This window comes from Impatiens glandulifera, chromosome 6 (assembly GCF_907164915.1).
Source record: "Impatiens glandulifera chromosome 6, dImpGla2.1, whole genome shotgun sequence".
NCBI classification, from domain to species: domain Eukaryota; kingdom Viridiplantae; phylum Streptophyta; class Magnoliopsida; order Ericales; family Balsaminaceae; genus Impatiens; species Impatiens glandulifera.
The window spans coordinates 33,057,064-33,079,805 of NC_061867.1; the positions used below are offsets into that span (position 1 = coordinate 33,057,064).

General features: G+C 31.5%; 3 protein-coding genes across 5 annotated transcripts; 2 read left to right on the top strand and 1 right to left on the bottom strand.

Annotated features, from left to right (window-relative positions):
- Nucleotides 1-9,748: 9,748 nt before the first annotated feature.
- LOC124942923 (cytochrome c oxidase assembly factor 4 homolog, mitochondrial) lies at nt 9,749-10,398 on the bottom strand. Its single transcript, XM_047483495.1, has 3 exons — nt 10,218-10,398; nt 10,095-10,140; nt 9,749-10,015 (listed from the first exon to the last, which is right to left on the bottom strand). Exons 1-3 carry the CDS (start codon nt 10,338-10,340, stop codon nt 9,951-9,953), a joined length of 234 nt encoding a protein of 77 aa, XP_047339451.1. The 5' UTR covers nt 10,341-10,398; the 3' UTR covers nt 9,749-9,950.
- Nucleotides 10,399-11,397: 999 nt separating this feature from the next.
- Nucleotides 11,398-12,587, top strand: LOC124942632. 2 transcript variants are annotated; one of them, XM_047483173.1, is made up of 3 exons: nt 11,398-11,604; nt 12,147-12,291; nt 12,358-12,587. In XM_047483173.1, the coding sequence occupies exons 1-2, from the start codon at nt 11,514-11,516 to the stop codon at nt 12,269-12,271; spliced, it is 216 nt and encodes a 71-aa protein (XP_047339129.1). In that variant the 5' UTR covers nt 11,398-11,513; the 3' UTR covers nt 12,272-12,291; nt 12,358-12,587. The 2 variants fall into 2 exon arrangements, with proteins under 2 accessions (XP_047339129.1, XP_047339128.1); XM_047483172.1 differs by having other exon boundaries at nt 12,147-12,587.
- Nucleotides 12,588-16,870: 4,283 nt separating this feature from the next.
- On the top strand, nt 16,871-21,590 carry LOC124941880 (uncharacterized protein At4g15545). 2 transcript variants are annotated; one of them, XM_047482245.1, is made up of 9 exons: nt 16,871-17,222; nt 17,378-17,446; nt 19,242-19,298; nt 19,394-19,466; nt 19,546-19,623; nt 19,716-19,979; nt 20,588-20,630; nt 21,200-21,278; nt 21,361-21,590. In XM_047482245.1, the coding sequence occupies exons 1-9, from the start codon at nt 16,932-16,934 to the stop codon at nt 21,451-21,453; spliced, it is 1,047 nt and encodes a 348-aa protein (XP_047338201.1). In that variant the 5' UTR covers nt 16,871-16,931; the 3' UTR covers nt 21,454-21,590. The 2 variants fall into 2 exon arrangements, with proteins under 2 accessions (XP_047338201.1, XP_047338202.1); XM_047482246.1 differs by having other exon boundaries at nt 19,719-19,979.
- The last annotated feature ends 1,152 nt before the right edge of the window (nt 21,591-22,742 follow it).

Below are 22,742 nucleotides of genomic sequence, written 5' to 3' on the forward strand. Positions count from 1 at the left end.
ACTGTAAGTTGAAAAAGGCGTTGTTTGGTTAACAGAGTGTTAGCTTGGAGTTCGGAAACAGTCAACTGTTAAGTCCTGTATTTCTAAATATATTGATTACCTTTTAATCTCGTGTTCTGAACTCAATTTTAACTTAGTTTTAACATCATCAAAAAGGGGAAATTGTTAGATTAAGTTAAATAAAGAAAAAAGAAAATTAATTAAAAGAGAAATAATTAATTAAGGGAAAATGCGATTAAACTTAGGTGAATAAGTTTAATCAATACGACATAGTTTTAATGACGTGTTCTGAACAAAACTAAGTTGTGTAAATTGTCTATGCGAAGGTACGTCTGAAGTGGCGAGCAAACGTCTCACTTCAATAGACGCTTTAATCTGAAAAAGTGCGCGAGAAGATGTCTCACTTCAACATATGCTCTGGTCTGAAGAAGTGCGCAAGTAGACGTCTCACTTCAACAAACGCTTTGGTCTAAAAAGGTGCGCGAGAAGACGTCTTACTTTAAAAGACGCTCTAGTCTAAAGAAATGTGCGAGCAAACGTCTCACTTCAGCATATACTCTGGTTTGAAGAAGTGTGCGAGTAGACGCTTTGCTTAATCAGCCGTATGAAGAAGCACAAGTAGACGCCTTGCTTCAGCAGCCGTATGAAGAAGCGTCCGCTTATCTACTCTTCTAATCAGTATAGCGAACAATCGAGTTTATTATTAGTCGTCTTCCATATCATCTTTATACGCTTAACTGTCAAGTACTCAACTATTCATGTAGCCCACATTGTACCTTTTAGTACACCACGTTCTAACGAATATCCTGTAGTACAATCCGGTACGCCACGATCCAACGGATATATTCTTATGTACGTTTATGTACACATGGCATACGTCTAATGGAAAGCTGAAACGTATCCAAGGGAAAGATTCAACCGTTGCTATTCTTCAATATAAAAAGTGATCCAAGTACAACGATGAGTTCTTTCTTGATGCTCTAGACTCTTGATCTCTGAGCCCGCTTCCTTGAACAATCGCACAAATTAAGAATTGATAAGCGTTGTGATTACTCTCGCTCTAAGATCATTCTGTAATTCATTTATTGTTTTACATGAGTGTATTTTTAGTATTGTAAGTTGAACAGGACATTGTCCGTTCAACAGAGTGTTAACTAGGAGTTCAAAAATAGTCAGCTGTTAATTCTTGTGTTTTTAAATATATTGATTACCTTTTAATCTCGTGTTCTGAACTCAATTTTAACTTAGTTTTAACATCATAAAAAAGGGGAAATTGTTGAATTAAGTTAAATAAATAAAAAAGGAAAATTAATTAAAAGAGAAATAATTAATTAAGGAAAAATGTGTTTAAACTTAGGTGAATAAGTTTAATCAATACAACATAGTTTTAATGATGTGTTTTAAACAAAACTAAGTTGTGTAAATTGTCTATGTGTAGGTACGTCTGAAGTGACGAGCAAATGTTTCACTTCAATAAATGCTCTAGTCAGAAGAAGTGCATGAGCAGACGTCTCACTTTAACAGACGCTCTGGTCTGAAGAAGTGCGCGAGCAGACGTCTCACTTGAACATACGCTCTGGTTTGAAGAGGTGCGCGAGCAGACGTCTCACTTCAACAGACGCTCTAGTCTAAAGAAGTGCGCGAACAAACGTCTCACTTCAGTAGATGCTCTGGTTTGAAGAAGTGTGCGAGTAGACGCTTTGCTTTAGTAGCCGTATGAAGAAGCGCGAGAAGACGCCTTGCTTTAGCATCCGTTTAAAAAAGCGTCCGCTTATCTACTCTTCTCATCAACATAACGAACAATTTTTTTCGTTATTAGTCGTCTGTCAAGTTAGCTTTATACGCTTAACTGCCAAGTACTCAACTATTCCTTTAGCCCGCGTTGTACCTTTTAGTACACCACGTTCTACTGAATATTTGTAGTACAATCTGGTACACCACGATCCAACGAATATATTCTTATGTACGTTCCTGTACACATGGCGTACGTATAACGGAAAGCTGACACGTATCCAAGAGAAAGATTCGACTGTTGCTACTCTTCAATATAAAAGGTGATCCAAGTACAATGACGAGTTCTTTCTTGACGCTCTTGACTCTTGATCTTTGAGCTCGCTTCCTTGAACAATCGCACGAATTAAGAATTGATAAGCGTTGTGATTACTCTCGCCCTAAGATCATTCTGCAGTTCATTTATTGTTTTACTTGAGTGTATTTTTAGTACTGTAAGTTGAATAGGACGTTGTTTGTTCAACAGAGTGTTAGCTAGAAGTTTAGAAACAATCAGTTGTTAAGTCCTGTGTTTCTGACTGGTTTGTGTAGTTGCTATATTAATCAAAGTCTTTTAGTGAAAAACTTTCTGGAATCAAAAGAAGGGGTGATGCAGGGGTTTTATCTCCAAACATCCATAAAACTCCTTGTGTTATTTCATTTCTGCATCTTCCAATTGTATATATGCCGCTTCAAATCGAGCAAGCATTTCCGCACTTGAATCCATTCAAGAGAGCTTACAAAGATTTGTGAAGAATAAAAACATATTTTTGTCTCTGATATGATTACAATCGAATTGAAAGTTATAATTAACACAACAATACTCAACCTCCTACTATTGTTGTATCCGATCCTAACATATCTGTATATAATATATACCAAAATAATATTTATAAATTAAATATATTTATATATATATATATTATACTTACATATAATTAAGTTTTAATTTTCATTTTAATTTTAAGAATTAAATTCACGAAATCAATATAAAATTTTCTTCAGCAAATTTAAACGACCATTATTGAATCACCCAAGTTTAATAAATTTATTTCTTTCTCAAAAACATATTTGAAAGCTCAATTATAAATTATATGTATCTATTTTTTTCTAACTTTAATAAATTTATTTAATTTTCTAAACATATTTTATGTTAATTTAATAATAAAAATATAATTTTTGAAAATCAAATCAAAATATAATTAAATTTTAATATTATTCGTTATTAACAATATAATATTGAAATCGTACTGAAATTGCGGTATAGTCAATATTCTATATGATTGGTATGTTGTTCGAATTGTCAACAAACCGAATTCAAGTATAAATTTTGATAATCAACTGAGTTCGAGTATACATAATTCAAATCGAGTAGAGTGCTATATTACTCAGTTCAACTCGTTTACACCTACTAACTTCAAATTTTAGTGAAATATAACTATTCATTTAGGATGTGTTTGATGAGGGGGAATTGAAATTGGAATTGGCCTTGGAATTCTAATTCCAATTCCATGAGAATTGGCATTGAATTACAATTCAATTCCTATGTTTGGAAAAATTATAGAATTGTAATTCAATTCTAATTCCTATGTTTGGGAAAATGATAGAATTGTAATTAAATTCTAATTTTTATGTTCGAAAAATAAAATATCGGTTCAAAATATTAACTTTTTAAATATGTTTTCACGTTTTTTGCACGTTTAACACGTTTTTGACATGTTTAACACATTTTTACACATTTTTGGCACGTTTAAACACGTTTTTGACATGTTTAACACATTTCACACTTAAAACATATTTTCACACGTTTAACATGTTTTTCACATTTTTGGTATGCTTAACACATTTTTGACACGTTTTCACACGTTTTTCACGTTTAACACGTTTTTTACATTTAACACGTTTTTCACACGTTAAACATGTTTTTCACGTTTTTGGCACGTTAAACACATTTTTGGCTGTCTAACACGTTTTTTACACGTTTTACACATTTTTGACACGTTTAACATGTTTTTCATGTTTTGGCACGTTTAACATGTTTTTCATGCTTTGGCATGTTTAACATGTTTTTCACATTTTCACACGTTTTTTACACGTTTTCACATGTTTTAACATGTTTTTCACGTTTTTCACATGTTTTAACACATACTTCACGTTTTATACATGTTTTTCACGGTTTTCACACGTTTTTCACGGTTTTCACACGTTTTCACGGTTTTCACACGTTTTAACAAGTTTAACACGTTTTTCACGTTTTTCAACCGTTTTCAAGTTTTTCACACATTTTTCATGTTTTTCACACGTTTTAACAAGTTTAACACGTTTTCACACATTTTTCACACAATATAACAAGTTTAACATGTTTTTCACGTTTAATACGTTTTTCACACGTTTAACATGTTTTTTTTTACGTTTTTCACACGTTTAACTCGTTTTTGGCATGTCTAACACGTTTTATACATTTTTGACACGTTCAACACGTTTTTTCACGTTTTGGCACATTTAACACATTTTACACGTTTTTCACGTTTTTCACGTTTAACACGTTTTTCACATTTAACAAGTTCTTCACACGTTAAAATGTTTTTCACATTTTTGGCACGTTAAACACATTTTTGGCATGTCTAACACGTTTTGCAGATTAATCCCATTTCATTTCAATCAATACCAATTACCAAATATATATATATAGAAAAATGGAAATTGAAAAAAAGTATGAATTCCTTACCTGTAAATGTATATATCTTTGCTGTGAAGTTTCTTCTTGCATAGATTACACAAACGTGGGAAATCAGACGCCGGTTGAGAATCATCGGAATATCTCGCTGGAGAAATGTCAAATATGCTATAGAAAACAAATTTCTTTTCCGATGATTTGGGTTTCTTCTTCTTCTGTTCAATCCCATCGTAGTAAACTCTTGTGCTGCATAGATTGTTTGGTCCATTACAACGAGTAACGTAAGTGTACTCTTCATCTTCTTCATCATCATCTTCATCATCATCTTCATCTTCTTCTTCCTCCGATGAAGATGAAGAAGATGAATAGTCAAAATGAGAAGTTGTCATTTTTTTATTTGGGTTTGTTGTAAAATAGTTTTTATTAACTGGGATTGGATCAGATCGCCATATGTTTTGAAGAAACAGAGGTTTTGTTGCCAGAATCTGGCCGGATTTGTCTAGGGCGGCGACAATTCCTAAACCGACGCCATGTAAATCGTAATTCTTCTTCATGGGTAGGCGTTTTGTAGGTTGGATTTTCATGTCCAAAGGACTCCTAGGGCTAGTGGGCATAGGTTTTTGAGTCGCCCGAGTGAGATAATATTGTATCGTGTCGTTCCGTACAAATATCGTGTTGAATCGTGTCGGTTCGTATTTAGCTAACCCATTGCCCATCTCTAGGCGAGAGCGAAGCTGGTTGGAATCCTATACTTTTTTAGTTTTATTATTATTTTGAATCCTATACTTATACTTACACCCTTAGACCTCAGACTTTCAAAATTAATGACTTCAAATTCCATTTGTAGTTGAAGCTTCTTAATAAATAGATATACTTAATCTCTCATGTTCTCACTTTCAAACAGAAAAAGAAAAGAACATGAGGGGGTATTAACAACGTGTAGGTAGTAGGCAGAATATTAGGGTGTGTTTGATGAGGGGGAATTGGAATTGGGTTTGGGTTTTTTTGATATATTAAACCCAAATATTCTCCCTACTGCCTAGTACTTTCAAATTGCATGTTTCTCTCTATAATTAATAAACCCAAACCCTAATATTCTACCTACTGCCTACACGTTGTTAATACGTTTAACATGTTTTTCACACGTTTTGATAGGTTTAAAATATGTTAAACGTGTCAAAAATGTAAAAACGTGTTAAACATATCAAAAATGTGTTAAACGTGCCAAATAAGTGAAAACTTGTTAAACGTGCGAAAACGTGTTAAACGTTTCAAAAACATAAAAAACATGTGAAACGTGTCAACAACGTGTTTAATGTGTTAAAAACATTTTAAACGTATTAAAAGCGTTTTAAACGTGTTAAACGTTCCAAACATGTGAAAAACTTGTTAAACGTGCCAAAACGTGAAAACATGTTAAACGTGTCAAAAATAAGGTAAATGTGTCAAAAGTGTAAAAAATGTGTTAAAGGTGTCAAAAACGTGAAAACGTGTTAAACGTGTCAAAAACGAAAAAATGTGAAAACGTGTTAAACGTGTCAAAAACGAAAAAAAAACGTGTTAAATGGTAAAAAAACATGAAAACGTGTTAAACGTGTCAAAATGAGGTAAATGCGTCAAAAACGTAAAAAAATGTGTCAAATATGTCAAAAACGTAAACAAATGTGTTAAATGTGTAAAAAACGTAAAAAAACGTGTTATATTTGTCAAAACCGTGAAAACATGATAAACGTGTCAAAAACATGTTAAATATGTGAAAAACTTGTTAAACGTGCCAAAATGTGCCAAAATATAAAAAACATGAAAACTTGTCAAAAACGTGTTAAACGTTCCAAATATGTGAAAAACTTGGTAAACGTGTCAAAACGTGAAAAATGTGTTATACGTATTAAACGTGTCAAAAATGTGGTAAACGTGTCAAAAACGTAAACAAATGTGTTAAATGTGTCAAAAACATGAAAACATGTTAAACGTATCAAAAACGCAAAAAAACGTGTTAAATGTGTTAAAAACGTGAAAACGTGTTAAACATGTCAAAAACGTGTTAAATATGTGAAAAACTTGTTAAACGTGTCAAAACATACAAAATGTGTCGGAATGTAAACAAATGTATTAAATGTGTCAAAACGTGTTAAACGTGTCAAAAACGTGTTAAACGTGCCAAAAACGGGTTAAACGTGTCAAAAACGTGTTAAACGTGTTAAAACGTGAAAATAATGTTAAACGTGTTAAAAACGTGTTAAACATGTTAAAAATGTGAAAATCATGTTAAACGTGTCAAAAACGTGTTCAACGTGTCAAGGACGTGTTAAACGTGTCAAGGACGTGAAAAACGTGTTAAATGTGTCAAAAACATGTTAAACGTGTCAAGGACGTGAAAAACGTGTTAAATGTGTTAAACGTGTCAAAAACGTGTTAAACGTGTCAAAAGCGTGTTAAACGTGTTAAAAACGTGAAAATCATGTTAAACGTGTCAAAAACGTGTTTAACATGTCAAGGACGTGTTAAACGTGTCATGGACGTGAAAAACGTGTTAAATGTGTCAAAAACGTGTTAAACGTGTCAAGGACGTGAAAAAACGTGTTAAATGTGTCAAATATGTTAAAAACATGTTAAACGTGTTAAACGTGTTAAAAACGTGAAAATCATGTTAAACGTGTCAAAAACGTATTTAACATGTCAAGGACGTGTTAAACGTGTCAAGGACGTGAAAAACGTGTTAAATGTGTCAAAAACGTGTTAAACGTGTCAAGGACGTGAAAAACGTATTAAATGTGTCAAAATGTGTCAAAAACGTGTTAAACGTGTCAAAATATGAAAATATATTAAACGTGTGAAAAACGTGTTAAAAACATGTTAAACGTGTTTAATGTGTGAAAAACGTGTTAAACATGTCAAAAACATGAAAAATATGTTAATTTGGAATTACAATTCCGACCTAAAAATATTGGAATTGAAAACTATCAAATTACACTATATTAATATCCATTGGAATTCTAATTCCAATTCCAATTCTTAATATTAAAGTGTCTAACAAACATAAGAATTGGAATTGGACCCTCCAATTCCAATTCCAATGCCAATTCCAGGGTTATCAAACATACCCTTAAGGTTTTTTACTAAGTTACCTAAAATAGATGCACATAATTATTATATTTTATTGATAATGATTGGAAATTGCATAAAAGGTGTTAAATTTTCATCATATATCAAGTCATAAGGGTCAAAATATTGGAATAACTATCGAATTGTGATTGGTTGATTGGGGTTTAGGCAATGTGTTTATTGTTATAGTTGATAATGCAAGTTCTAATGATGTTGCAATAGAATATTTGAAAAAAAATATGCTAGTTGGGAGACTTTGTGTTTTACAAGGCAAATGGTTGCATGTTAGATGTATTGCCCATATCATAAATTTAATTATGCAAGATGACTTAAAAGAGTTAATGACTCCGTTGAAAGATGTAGGCAACAATTAAAAATGTGATGCAATCACCATTTAGACTGAAAATTTTTATGAGATTTTCAGATTTAAAAAAATGTGATTGCAACAAATTATTTTGTTCGGATATCCCAACAAGATGAAATTCTACTTATTTGATGTTGAGTGTGGGGTTAATGTATGAGAAAGCTTATGAGAGGTTATTTTTGAAGGATGGTTATTATAGAGATGATCTTGTAGAACATGGTCCTGGGGTTCCAACTAGTTACGATTGAAAATATGTTAAAAGTCTCTTTATTTTCTTTCGAAATTTTTATCTTTTTACTTTAAAGGTTTCTGGTTCAAAATATATTACTGTCAGTACATACTTGGATGATATTTTTGGGATTTATGGAGTATTGAAAGAATACTTGTCACATGAAGATGATGACTTTAGACATGTGACAGTAAATATGAAGAAAAAAATTGATAAATATTTGGAGAATATAGAGAAGTTTAAATGCTGGTTTTCATTGCTTGTGCATTTGATCCTAGGCACAAATTTAACTATTGTAAAATTATTTTTTGCAATATGTATGGTGAAGAGGAAAGTAAGAAGATTACTGAAATTGTGAAGAGTGTATGAACTATTTATTGATTATAATAGAATTCATTCCAGAACTATTGGATCTTCATCTTCCATTTTAGTTTCTGAATCTGTTTTGATTGCTCCGAGTTCTTTTGATGTTGGTAATTATGTTAATCCTATGATAAAAATGAGACAAATTTTTTTGACTGAATTAAAAAGGAGAAAGACATCAAGTGGTGTAACTAAGGATACTAAATTAGAGTTGGAAAGATATTTGATTAGGGATTATGAAAATGATAAATGTATACTTGAGAATTCATCCTTTAGTCTTTTGGATTGGTGGAAGAAAAAGAGTCCAACATTTCCTGTATTGTCATTACTTGCTCGTGATATTTTAGTTATTCCAGTTTCTACGATTGTTTCGGAGTTAGTCTTTAGTACCGGAAAAAGAATTCTTGATGCATTTAGTTCTTTAACTCCTAAAATTGTACAAGCATCGAAATGCGATCAACATTGGATTCGTTATTGTGAATCTCCAATAAACATGGAATAAAACATGGAGGAGCTTGAAAATTTTGAGTAAAAGAATTTTTTATTATCTCTTATTTAATTATTAATAAGTTGTATATATATATTTTGAATTTATTGCAGAATTTAAATAATCGATATCGGAGTCCACTATGGTTGATATTTATTGAAACATCTAAATTCTGGTGGCCTAAGAATGATGATGTGATGATCTACGGCTGTCTGATATTTTATTTAATAATGTATGTAATTTGTTTTTATGTTAGTTTAATTGTTTTTGATAATTTAATTGAAAAAAATAAAATTTGTTTTAATTATAATTATTCGAATTCAAGATTCGACAATAAATAATAAAAAATTGAAACCAAAAAAATCGAATTCGAGCTAAAAAATTGAATTAGGATTCGGTTTGTTTTTAATACAATTTATTCGAATTCGGTTCGATTTTTAAATTGACTAAAAAAAATTGAAGAACCCGAACTGATGAACACCCCTAATTATGATATCTATTTTAACCATACTTTTGAGTAAAAATTTAAATGATAACCCGAAATCAAATCTAATTAATACCAACAAATTAAACCTGAACCACAAATTCAATTCTCTTAATCATAAATCTTGAATTAATTTGTTCAAAATTTTGAATCAATTTGTTCATGTAGAAGGTAACAAAAGAATAGATTTTTATTAACTTTTGCAAAATTCTATTACCAATCTTTACCCACATTCATAATTCGATTTTTAATAAATCCAACTAATAGAATTCTCATTAATAATACAAATTAGAAAATCATAAACCAAAACCCACAAATTCCATTCTCTTAATTTGAAATTATGAATAAAAAGAGATTTTCATATCTGCCAATGGGAAAATACATGTTCAAAATTATTTTGCACAACAAACTAAAACCCTTTGTTAAGAGAAATAATTTAGATAAAAAAAATCATGCCTTTAAACTTCTTGATCACTTCTTCTCCTTCCTGCTGTTCTTCGTTCTCCTTTCATTACATTCCTTCAATGCTTGAACATCTGTAAGCATATCATCAAGTTAATTAGAATCATTACATATACATTCATTTATCAGAGTAAGACAGAGATCGATGCATACCACTCTGACAAGATTTCCAATTTCTGTTTGATTTAACAAGACAGTCCTGTAAATTATCATGAAATTAGACAAGACTTGTAATTTGGAATTCAAACAGCAACTTGAGAGCATATATATACATACCTGTAAGGACAGGTATAAGGAAGAACACTGCTCGAGCTGCTTCACGTTCTCATCTTCCTCGTCCGCATCATCGGCGTGGACACTTGGTGGCGGCGTTTGCGCCGGGGATTTATCAGCTGCCATTATTAGGGTTTCGCGATGATGAGTTAAGTCTTTGAAGTTTTGGTAATAAGAGAAAATGTATGAGAAAAGATCCTGAATTCTCGATGGAAACACAATTAGGCTCTTACATTTTAAAACAATAAAATTAATACAAGAATTTATATAAATTTAGAGAAATGATTGTGATGGAATTTTTGAGAGATGGAATCAGTGGTGCAATTAACAAATTTCTTTTCTTTTTCTTCTTACCCTTTATCATTTTTCAGCCCCGTCATCTTTTCTATTCCATCTTTAAAATTCTCTTTTATATCACTCCTCAAAAATTTAATCTTTCCGAGCAGACCTCGAGTTTTGGGCTGTCCAGTTTTCGGTAGAAAAAAACTTGATATTTTTTTTTGCCCTAAGTTGAGTTAAAAATAATTAATAAAAAATAGTTTTTTGGTGAGATTTAAACCCATAACAAGATAAAAATTATAATTTTTTTTTTATCTAAAACTACTAAACTACAATATTCAATATATTCAAATAAATTGGTTGCCGGTGGAGTGGGCTTGTCCCAGGGCCAACCCTGGGTGACATCAACGTTCATGAATGATAAATTATAAATTGAATCGTTGAATCTGAAAAATTAGTGCTATTATATAGTTTTGTATAGATTAAGTTTACAAATGGAAGATAAATGTGCTTGAACCACTGACATTTGTTACAGGTAAACCACCGCCTCTCACATCCCCATTTTGAAGACTCACAGAAATACGGTGCCACAATCAATTCGGCGTACAATAATATGTTGAACGACTTCAACAAGCCTGATTAAGTTTAGATTTATTAAATTAAAAAAAAAATGTATTCTGATCGAATAAATATGTTTCGGGACAGAAAGATTCGAACATTCGAATAGCGGGATTAAAACCGTTTGCCTTAATCTCGCGATTATATATAAATATATTTTTTAAACCGAATAGAACGAGAATAATAGTGAAAAAATCTAAAACGAATTGCTAGGTTAATCTAACTTAATGCATTGACATAAAATAAAATTAAGGCCTATGGAATAACTCTTTGTGCGTGTTTAAACCCTTTATTGGGCACACTTCTCCACTCAGCAGCCTCAGCTACCATTGACCGCCTCCGTTGGACGTCGATTGAGAAATATTGTGTAGATCGGTCCAACATTTGTATGAATCTCGTAAAATGAAGCATCAAGGGTGGTATATGAAGGTTGCTGCAATTTCGGCCTTCATCGGAGGTTCTATGGAGTTTTTCATGATCAAAACCGGTTTTTGTGTGAGAATCTTCCTTTCTCCATCTACTCTAATTCATTTCTTTTTATCTCTTTCAGGACGAATGGGTATTATTAATTAGGGCAAGAACTACTCTTTCATTTACTTTGTCATGTTTCCATTTTTTCTCTCTCGATTTTCTGTTAAATTTTGATGTGGGTATGGATTCTGTTTGCATTGTTTAGTTCCAAAAATCGAATTTTAAACAATGAAACCGATTGGACTCGATGAACTGCTCTTGTTGTATGATAATGGGGAACTGCCTAGAAATAAGTATTGTCTTTAGATTAGTAGTATTAGAGGACTTATATTGTTCTTGAGTTTTTTCTCACTATCATAATACATGATTTTTTTAGTGACAACTTCTTTGCTTAACTTGTTTTGAATGGGAATTCTAAGTTAAAATTTCAACATTCTTTTTGTTTTAGAGTACATTTGCAGTACAGATTCCAATTGTTACCCTAAATGGCTTATTAGCTAGCTTAACCAGATGCAGCAATATAGAATGATAAACATTTTGATGAAGGACCCTTCTTTGCTGCAGATGAAAAAGTAACAGTTTTGGAATCAGAGAAGAAAAGTTGGGAAAATTCAGAGGAAGCTCAGGCGATGCGAGACGCCCTTAATCCTTGGAGGAACCGTGAAGCACAACAAGAGAATGAGTCTTAAATGTTCATTTGTTAGTGAAGGTATGGCAACTGCTTTCAGTTGATCATAAATAAGATCCAGATTATAAACTTTGTTTTAAATTGCAGACATAGCTTTGAATTTTCTGTGAAGAATAGGTGTTGTTTGGTGTTCAATTTGGAAGCAAATTCACCCCAAGTCTTACCAAATTGCTGAAAACCTTATAATGTGTTTGTCTTCTCTAGTTAGGTTCTTGATTCTCTGTTCTCTTTGAACCAAATTGTTGTTTAATGTCAGCCATTTCACTTATAACTTTTGTCAAGATGATGTTGTTAGATCTCAAATTTCTTTGAACATTTCTTTTATGAAGAACACAACTTTTGTACCCATAAATATTATATATATTCAAGATCCATATTGTTGGTATGAATTCCAAATTCAATCCTGTTTTTTGCATGGCGACACAGCAATATGCACTATTGATGATGACAATCTAGCTATACGTCATCGATCCCCAATTTCACGGAAAAATGTTTTGGTTTTAACTTTGACATACTGTCAAACTTATTATCTACTATTTAGTTGTGCATGTTTTCATGCCACTCATACCCGGCTTGGTTATTTGAGCATGGCTTTGATCATGGACAAATTACATTGTGCCAAAACCAAGATACACTTAATTGTCAATCTCAAAAGATTGTCTACCTTAAAAAGAATAATCAGTATAACTTCGACAAGAGGCTTAGAGTTTCATGGCTATTGTGGAAGACAAGAGACTAACACTTTAGGGCCTAGCGGTGTAAGCAAAACTGAACCGATGAAAAACTGAGTTATGAGCGGTTCATAATTTCCTGTACGTACCGAGCTTGACCGGTTCGGTTGACGGTTTAAATGCATATTATATATATATATATATAAATATTTTGACGTCTTTTATTATTCTTTCTAGCTGAGTGATAAAGGATAAATCTAATATATTATTGATTAAGGGATCATATTTTTCTTTTATTTCTTATACTCATTTTGTTTTAATATTATATTTTTTTAAGTTAAAATAATTGTTTTATGTATTAGTGATTTAGAAATAAATTCACATAATTTATTTAAATTTTATTTACAAGAATTTTCATCATTTAAATTTTTATTTTTTAGTTTATTATGCCTCTGTTTGGTTGTAAGTATAACACTGTAGGTATAGGATAATAATATGTATAGTAAATTTAATTGGTTGTTTAGTTGCTAATTACGTATCTACAGTATTTATATATCTAATACAAATTATACCCTAAACTCGGTATACTCAGTATAATATTGTAACGGATAGAAGTAGTAAGTATAAACTTTACTAATTTTTTCTTTCCTTAATTAACCTTACATATAAAATAAAAAATTCTAACATACCCTTCATTTTTCATCTATCATTTTATCTCTCTTCATTCCTAATTCATTTCTTCTTCTTTAACCAATTTCAAGATCAACCGAAGGAGCTTAGTTTATCCTTACTTTTACAGAATAAGATACTAGGAGTTAAAATGATACTTTGTAGTTGGACAATGTCGTAAGGGCGATAATAATCTTCTTGAAGATGAAGCGGTTGCTGTCTTTTGCCTTAAATTATTAACTACAGTCACTGAATAACCGCGACAAAATTATGTTTTTTTGGCAGTGTGTTTTTGAACTCATAGCTAATATTGTCCATCAACTTCAATGCCCTATTCTTTGATGGAAAGGCTGTTTTTGAGCTACTGAAAATATGTCATCGACTGCTTCCTTTTAAGGAAGATCTAACTGACGAGATTTTCCTAAGTCACTGTAAGTTAAATTGAAGCTCAATGCCAATGTGTATTGTGAACAGATAATCCAGGAAGTTATGCAACTGGTGAAAACAAATGTAATTCAGGTCAAATCTAATGTATGGTGAAAACAAATGTAATTCAGGTCAAATCTAATGTATGTTGGTGAACGATAACTTCCCTCGTCTCCATCACTGCACAAGATTTGTAGATCGGTTTGTCAGATCTTCAGTTCTGATGGGAGGCTCAGTTTTCTATCTAGCAAAATTATGTGGTGCTTCTGAAGATATGGTTTAGGAATAGTGGAGATGTGGTTGATGCTGTTGCAGGGGTGAGGAAAGTATATTTGGACCAAAGAAAACAAGTTAGAAACCATGCTATATTAATGTCGTATATGAGCTTGATCGGAGCAGACGCGATTACTCTCCATATGGTGGATGTGTTTTGATTTGGTGATATTTAAAGTTCTAGAAGATTTGTTAGAAATTGTGGAAGAACAGTTACGTAGAATTCTTTCATTGCCTGTGAAGTTAATATCTAAAGTATTGTTGCATTCCTGAAGGATTTGTGGATGAAATTGAGAGAAAGTAGATATGGGAGAAGTTATTGGAATTGATTAAGGGGAGAAATTGAAGAAATTAGTTCAGGATGTTCTGAAAACATTCTTATGGAAATGAAGTCTTGGGGAATACTTGCATCACCCAGACTGCAATCACCCTTTGTGGTAGTTAACTTGGTTGAAGAAGATAGATCTAATATTCCAAAATAACCCGTGTTTTCTGGTAATAAATTGAAGGGTTAAAGCATATGAAAACAAGTTAAGTATAATATCAAATATTGTTTTTGGTTTCATTTGGTGAGATTACTGCACCTTATCATTTTAATGAAAAATTTCATCAAGTTGAATTTTAAGTACATAAAAGTGTACATAAAATATTTGGATCTTAATTTTAAAAGTTTTATAAAATGGCTTATACAAATATATAAAGTTTGGGTTAGCAGGAAATTTTATTTTGGGAAAAATCATGACCATATCTTATATTAAAGATAATCAAATTTGATTTGTATTAATTTTTTTTGTTCTTCCATTCTTTTTGAATTTATATTGAGTCTAAACTAAAAACATTTTTATTTATTAATATTGGAATACGATAAATCGATCCATACTTATAGGATAGGTAATATATTAGAAAATTTCACATTATACAATAATCAAATCATCAAAATTCTTCATATAATAATAATAATAATAAAAAATGTAATAATAATAAAACAAATATATAATCATATAACATTATTATTAATTTTAAAATATTTATATGATAAATAAATATAATTTTTATTAATTTAAATAATATTTTATTAATTTAAATATAATTAATAATAAAAACTAAAATAAAATAAATATAAAATAATAATTAAAATAATTTATATAAATGTAAAGGTAAAATAGTCTTTTATTATTATTTTTTTTATTTTTTTATACCACTAACCAAACAAAAAATTATAAATCATATACAATTTATACCCCATTTCTATATTCAACCAAACACATATAACCTATATAATTTATAAATCTTAATATCCCATTTAACTTATACCTCCTTATAACTTATACTTATATAATTAGTATTATATATTACGTTATTTAGTTTATTGCATTATATATATTCAGTTATTTTTTCATTATTTAATTTATTGTATTATATATATGTGTTAATTCTTCCTAAATTAAATTGATCAAACTACCGAACTCATATTGTATTCAACCAAATCAAACTACCGAACTGATCTTGTATTCAACCAAATCAAAACATTAGGATGAATTTTTTTGACGAAAGAATCATTTGAAACATTTATTATTCATCTTATACTTATGAATGTTACTTATTTTGGTTGACATTTTTTTAAATTCCATCCAGTCTTTTTTGTGACCAAAATTTAGAGGGTCAAATTCAAGACTAGCCATTTAAAATCGATGATTTAATGGTCAAATGAGTTAGGTTGGTAAATAAAACATTTTTTTTCATTCTCTTTTTTCTCACATTTTTTTTCAACTAATCATGTCACTTCATTTTCTCTTTCATTTACCCGATGTAAATCTAAATTATGATTTGCCATAAAAGATTAAATAAATAAAAAAGGACAAAGTTTGGTAGCAAGAATCAAATTTTAACAATAGCTTAAGAACTTGTTTATGATTTCTCTTTGAAGGGATGAATAATGCAGAGTTGTGGGTAGAAAAAATAAGGATAAAACAATTTCTTGTCTCATATTATATTATATCTATCCATACACCATACCTTTCCTTTGAAACCACATATTTTTCTTTGGACAAAAAATAGCCCCACATTTTTTTGTTTTTGATCCATACTTGAAAATGAACCGCAAAAACAAGGCTTATCTCTTACATTATTTTTTTTTTAAAATTTTGTTATTTTTAATGAATTTTGTAATAATATTTTTTATTTAGAAATTTAATATAATTTTATATTATCACTTATTTAATAATAAGTTTTTAATGATAATCAATTTAAAATAATACTTATTTTATAACCACATTATTATGGTGAGACATTAAATATATATATATATAATAATAATAATTTGAAATAACATGTATTTTAATATTTTATTAGTTATTTATTTTTAGTAATAGGGGTTTTATTAAACTCTAACCATTTTGAGACTAATTTATTTTAAAATAAACTGAGTTCTTAAAAGAGAAAGTCTATTTCTAAATAAATGAACTGTTTTAAGTTATGATTGGTGAAATAATATATCACAATGAAAATACAATAAATAAATATTGATTTGTATTTTTGTAAGAAAGTATAACAATTTAATAAGAGAAAAAAAGAAAAAAAAACCGAGAAAGTGGGTGGAAAGAGAGAAAGAGGTGGAGAGAGATGTTGGCGAATGAATCGACGGCGGCGAATGGTCCGCCAAATTTTGAGCTTCCCGAGGAGGTTCTTGAGATTCTTCCCTCCGATCCCTTTGAGCAACTCGATATAGCTCGTAAGATCACCTCCATCGCTCTCTCCTCCCGCGTCTCCTCCCTTGAATCCGAGGCCGCAGCTCTTCGTGCCAATCTCGCCGAGAAGGACGACATCATCGCTGACCTCAACCAACATATCAACTCCCTTGAAGACTCTTTCTCTGATACCTCCCAAAAGCTCTCCCACATCGAACAAGAAAAGGTTCAATTTTTACTCCCTCATCCGCCTCTGCTCCATAATTCCATTTCGGGGGTGTTGACTGTTGATTGTTGACCCCCATTTGCTTCGACTCAACTTAGTCATAATTCCAACTTTTAAGTAGGAGAAATTTGATATTTGTATATCTGTGGGTTCAGGAGAGCTTATTGAAGGAGAACGCAGTGCTGTCAAACCAAGTAAAGAAGCTCAACAGAGATGTCTCCAAGGTATTTCGTAAACATTGGGGGTTTGAAGGCTTCTTTTAGTCTTAATGCAATTGTGAACCTAACCATTATGAATCCAAGATTCTTTCAAAATGATTTAAGTTTTTTGGTAGTCCAAAATTGGAATATTTTTTTTTATATTTAGGATTTTGTTGTGATAATGTTATATATATACAGATGGACCTAGTTGTGTTTTTCTGCTATTAGTAGCTTTTAATCATCTAGTCATAGTGTATCCTTGCCATGCTGGCTTCAATCTTATCCTCGTCACGCCACATAAGTAAACACTAGAGAATATTAGGATTAAAGAAATGGACACCACTTAATGGAAAAGAACCGTGTATGTTTTGCACCCGCTTCAAGTCATAACGACGAATCGGGTTAAATAGCTTCTTTCTTGAGCTATTGGGTCGGAAAGAATTATTGTGATGCTCCGTTTCTAAGATTTGCTTTTGGAGACTCAAAGCAAATGAGTTTAAAATGGAAAAGGTTTTGGAATGTACTAATCCCATTCCCATATAAGGTATCATTGCATTTAGGACTTATCTTTCATAAAAGCGATAAATGTGGAACTTGCTCCACAAAGAACTGTATTCAATTAGCAATTAGATTCCCTATTTGTTATAGTGATGGAATGCATGTAATGTTTGTGCTTTATTTTAGATTTTTATTTTCATTTTAGTTACTCTAGTCTAGCTTGTATTCTTGAAATCGCATTTCGTGGTATTTCAATTTATAAAAGCATTAACTTCAAGCAATATTAAAGAGTTACATTCATTAGTTAGTGTCGTACCTAATTGTGAATTAGCAAGAGTGGGATCTAGGTCGGACTTGTGGACTCATGTTGAATGTGTTTGTTGTCTAGTGTAGTCACAAAGTTGACAAAATGGATAGAGTGCTAGAGAGGTATGTGTAGGGTTTTGTTGTTCCTCGAGTTGTAATTCGAGAAAAGAGGTGTGGAAGATGACGGTGTTGAGTAGGGTTTGGGAGTGTGCTCTCCTAAGCATAGTATGACTTGTTTGTTCGAAGAATGTCACATCCATGGTGTGGTATCTTTTTGTGACTTGGCGTAAGTGATAATTGTGAAAATGAGAGCAAGGTCGGACCCAAGGTAAAGACCAGCAAGGCCTCTGGCATTGGGGCAGCCCCCTTCATCCCAAGAGCAGCCCCACACGGGCCACACCCCCATTTTACTAGAACTATTATGTCTTTATATAAAATAAGTATAGAAAACATTTGTAGCTCAGCGAATAGAATTTTTGTTGCCTAAGTAGAAGGTCATAGCTCATAGGGTAAATCCCTATTTTGTGTATTTATTTTATTTTATTTTATTATACATATATTTTTCTTTGTCACCTGGTCAATTGAGATTGAACTAGGGCAGCTCAATCCTCCCCGCATGAGAAAGCAGGTTACCTCCAGAATATGTTTATTTGTGTTTGAGATTACGGGTGAGTAACCTAACTGCCCTACCCCAACAGAAAAAACATTTGATCCATCAGATAGGCCAAGATTCTTGATAGAACACAAACCAATATACTAGATTCGGATTGATATTCAACCAAATAACTTAACCAACTCGGTCTATGGAAATCTGCTTTGGAGGTCGTGCTAGCTTCTTACATGAATAAACTATGATTTAAAAAAAAGTTAAATATATATATATATATATATATATATATATATATATGCCCATAATTAGCATATCTTCTACAGAAGTCTTGCTCAACAATTGTATGAGTAAAGATTAGATTATGATTATTGTTACTAGTGTATAATCTTGGTTGGTTGTGTGCAGTTGGAAATCTTCAAGAAGACCCTTATGCAATCACTTCAAGAGGATGATGAAAATCCCGTAAGTTGTGTTTGCTTCCTTTCCTTCTTCAATAATAACAATGTATCAATCAATGAATATGACCAAATCTTCTCTATACTATATCCCCATTACAGAGACCAGCCCAAGTTGTGGCATCAGATCTTGCAAGTCAAGCAACCTTGTCATCTTCCAAACAATTTGCTGGAGGTAGTCGTCATTGACAATATAAACTATCTTCTATTTTTACAATTGTCACTTACCCTTTTTCTTGTTCAATCATTCTCAGAAGATGAAGTTACGTTTCCACCATCATCAAAACCTTCACCAGTAGGAAACTCTAATATTGAGGAAACCGAGACAGATGGTATACATGCATGCAACTTCATCATCACGAATTCTATTATTCTCGAAGATTCAAATTTTCTCTCTTATTTATATAAAAAAACGTCTTTTCAGAAGCTTCAAGACCACCTCGTATATCACAAAGCCTGTTGTTGGCGTCACAAACAAACACACCTCGGCTTACTCCTCCCGGTTCTCCTCCCAGTCTGTCAGCATCAGTATCTCCATCAAGAACACCTAAGCCATTGTCTCCAAGGCGCCATTCTATTTCCTTTGCCACCAATAGAGGCATGTACGAAGACAGGAGTTCCATGTTTTCATCTGTGCCTTCAAGCCAACATAGTTCAATGGGAAGCTTCGATGCTGGTTCACAGCCTGGTAAGCTTTAAAGAATGAGTTAACCCATAAATAAATCCTGAAATCTTTCCTTACAATGAGTTAACCATAATTTTTTTCCTTTCTAAACAACAATTTTTGACAAAAAAAGTTTCCTTTTAATCTTTCACTCACATAGTCCATTTTTGCTCATTGTACATTTTTTATTTATTTCATAAATGCCTATTTAGGAAAAGAATGTTTTGTTTCAGTTTTTAAGTTCAATAGGTTTTGGCCAAGAGTAAAATGGTTCAATCAACAAATCTGTTCTAATCAGCAAAAATGGTGCTATGTAGAATGTAGTTGTGAGTTTGACCAGAAAAAATCCAGTAAAACTATCGTTTAAAAAGAGTTTATATCAAATTTTATTCATACTTGAAATGACTTGTATTAAAAACAATAGTTTAAGGGTATGTTTCAAAATTAGCAAATTCTGTGAGGACTTATTTATGAGTTTACTATTCAAGAAAGAAATGTGAAGATAAGATTGCTATTGTAAGAAAGTAATATACTTTTGAAATGACCATTTCTTTATGCCTCTTTAATCACATTTAACTTGATTTTATTAAAATGACCATGGTTATGGTTTTCTTTTTTCTTATATGTTTTAGGACGAACTCGAATTGATGGGAAAGAGTTCTTCCGCCAAGTCAGGTAAAAGCAGGCTAAAGTTTTTGTTAACAATTGAAAACCTATTTCATCTCGTTTTCATCTGTTGTGTGAGGATCCGGAAAAGATCCTTTTTTGAAATGGGTGTATCTCAACTTAGTCTGTTGCAGATCCAGATAGATACACATAAAAAGGCGTGCAATTACTTTAAGGGCTCAAAACTTTTGGCAATTACAAATTTCATGGTAGTCAGTTGGATGTTGTGCAATTTTATTTTGTGAGAGAAGTGACTTACTGTCCTTTCATTAAAAATGTCCTAAAGTAGGAAAACGATCTAATCGTTTTCATTGGGCAAAATAAACATTGCCTTAACATGTTGCGCAATTTTTGGTGTATCCCAATTGCACCTTTCATACCACCAAAAGTATCTGGATCTGTATTGATTTATGGTTGGTCTAGATACAAAAGTGTTTGACAAAACAACTGGATTGTGTAAGATTGATGTTTCCCAAATCCCAACCAACCTTTAACTTTCATAATTGTTACTATCAATTATTTTACTCCTTTGTTTCGGAACACTTATAATACAAGCAATTGTATTGTTGCAATCGCAGGAGCCGATTATCTTATGAACAATTTGGGTCATTCCTAGCGAATGTGAAGGAGTTGAATGCCCACAAGCAAACAAAAGAGGTATGTTTATCTTCATCTTCATCTATCTCTTTATTTTCTATTACTAGTGTAACTTTATGGTGAAATTAATGTCTAAACTTAGGAGACACTAAGGAAAGCTGAAGAGATATTTGGACCCGAAAATAAGGACCTCTACACCGTATTCGAGGGTTTGATCATTCGTAATGTTCATTGACTATTATTAAGCAAATTGTTTATTTTCTCATGTGATTCTTTATGTAAATTATTGTACCATGCATTTGATTAAATAAACATGTCTATGTATGTACCATTTGCGGAATAATATAAATGTGATGGTATTTCATTCCTGAATTTATTAAAGAAACAATGAAATGAAATGTAATAATTAGTTTCTTTCATATTCCACATCCAAGAATTGCAACTTCAAAGTATATGTACATTGAATGATAATAATAAGAAGGAATCTGTTAGTTAAATATGGATGTGCCTGTGTGTTGATAAAACAAAGTTTAAACAAAGCATCCTCGTGATAAACTCTTGGGTATAATTCTGTAATTGTGAACTTTGAATACACCCTCAAGCTCTTTGTAACTTGTTTATGATAAAACAAAGTTATCATCTTGTGCATATTAAAACTATGAAAACAGTTAAATATGTTTGGCATGTTCGTCTGAAAATTGTTTGTTTGTATCGCGAATCTTAGGTCAGGAAATCGGAAATACGGTCGCTAGGGTTGTTTGAGAACAGTTCGCTTGGGTCGTGATTTCTCTTGGTCATCAATTGCTTTTGGTCGTTGGGCTGTGAAATAGGGTCACTAGTCTACGGTCATTCTTGGTCGTAGGTTATTAATTTTTTTTTGGAAAAACAGTTTAATGCCATTTCATTAAAAAAACCAAAAATAAGAAAAAAAAAGGGGAAAAGATTGAGTTTAGTTGAGTTGTTTGTATTTTTTATTTTCTGCATTATCCAGTTCTTCTGTTAAGATGAGGAGAAATAATAAGTCAAAGAAGTGCATGACTTCGTAAAAATCGATTTAAGCAAGAAAACGATAGATGAAATAGAACAAAAACAGAGCTCTCAGAAGATTAAGGAAAAGTGCAGAATGAAAGTTTGAAGTATGAAATAAAAAATGATGGAATATGGAAGGTCGAATACAACGAAAGGGCAAATCTCCACGGACTCAAGAATCAAATTACGAAATTGTTGTTCTAAATAAAGAAATGAAAGATTGTGCCCAGTAAAAAAATACAGCAAATTACTGTCCAACTCAATATTCACCATCTTCAAGATTAGAACCTACTAAAATATGAGGAAAAGAAGATAGTTAGATGGTCTATCGAAACAAGATGAAGCTTATGAAGTGCCCAAAAACCAAGACCTACACTATTAGAAGTGATTTCAGATGGAAAGTTAATAAAGTTTGGAAGAAAAATGCAGGACAAAAAACTGAAGATCAAGAGAAATATAAAGACAAAACTTACATGGGAGATTTTAAACCAAAAG

Excerpts from the sequence above, each read along its gene's own strand:
- LOC124942923 (XM_047483495.1), bottom strand. The coding sequence starts at position 10,340 with ATGGCAGCTGATAAATCCCCGGCGCAAACGCCGCCACCAAGTGTCCAC. Across the intron at positions 10,141-10,217 it reads CCTTATACCTGTCCTTACAG|GACTGTCTTGTTAAATCAAA; the intron begins GTATGTATATAT and ends GATAATTTACAG. Across the intron at positions 10,016-10,094 it reads TTGGAAATCTTGTCAGAGTG|ATGTTCAAGCATTGAAGGAA; the intron begins GTATGCATCGAT and ends ATATGCTTACAG.
- LOC124942632 (XM_047483172.1), top strand. The coding sequence starts at position 11,514 with ATGAAGCATCAAGGGTGGTATATGAAGGTTGCTGCAATTTCGGCCTTC. Across the intron at positions 11,605-12,146 it reads CATGATCAAAACCGGTTTTT|ATGAAAAAGTAACAGTTTTG; the intron begins GTGTGAGAATCT and ends TCTTTGCTGCAG.
- LOC124941880 (XM_047482245.1), top strand. The coding sequence starts at position 16,932 with ATGTTGGCGAATGAATCGACGGCGGCGAATGGTCCGCCAAATTTTGAG. Across the intron at positions 19,624-19,715 it reads TGAGGAAACCGAGACAGATG|AAGCTTCAAGACCACCTCGT; the intron begins GTATACATGCAT and ends ACGTCTTTTCAG. Across the intron at positions 21,279-21,360 it reads CCCACAAGCAAACAAAAGAG|GAGACACTAAGGAAAGCTGA; the intron begins GTATGTTTATCT and ends GTCTAAACTTAG.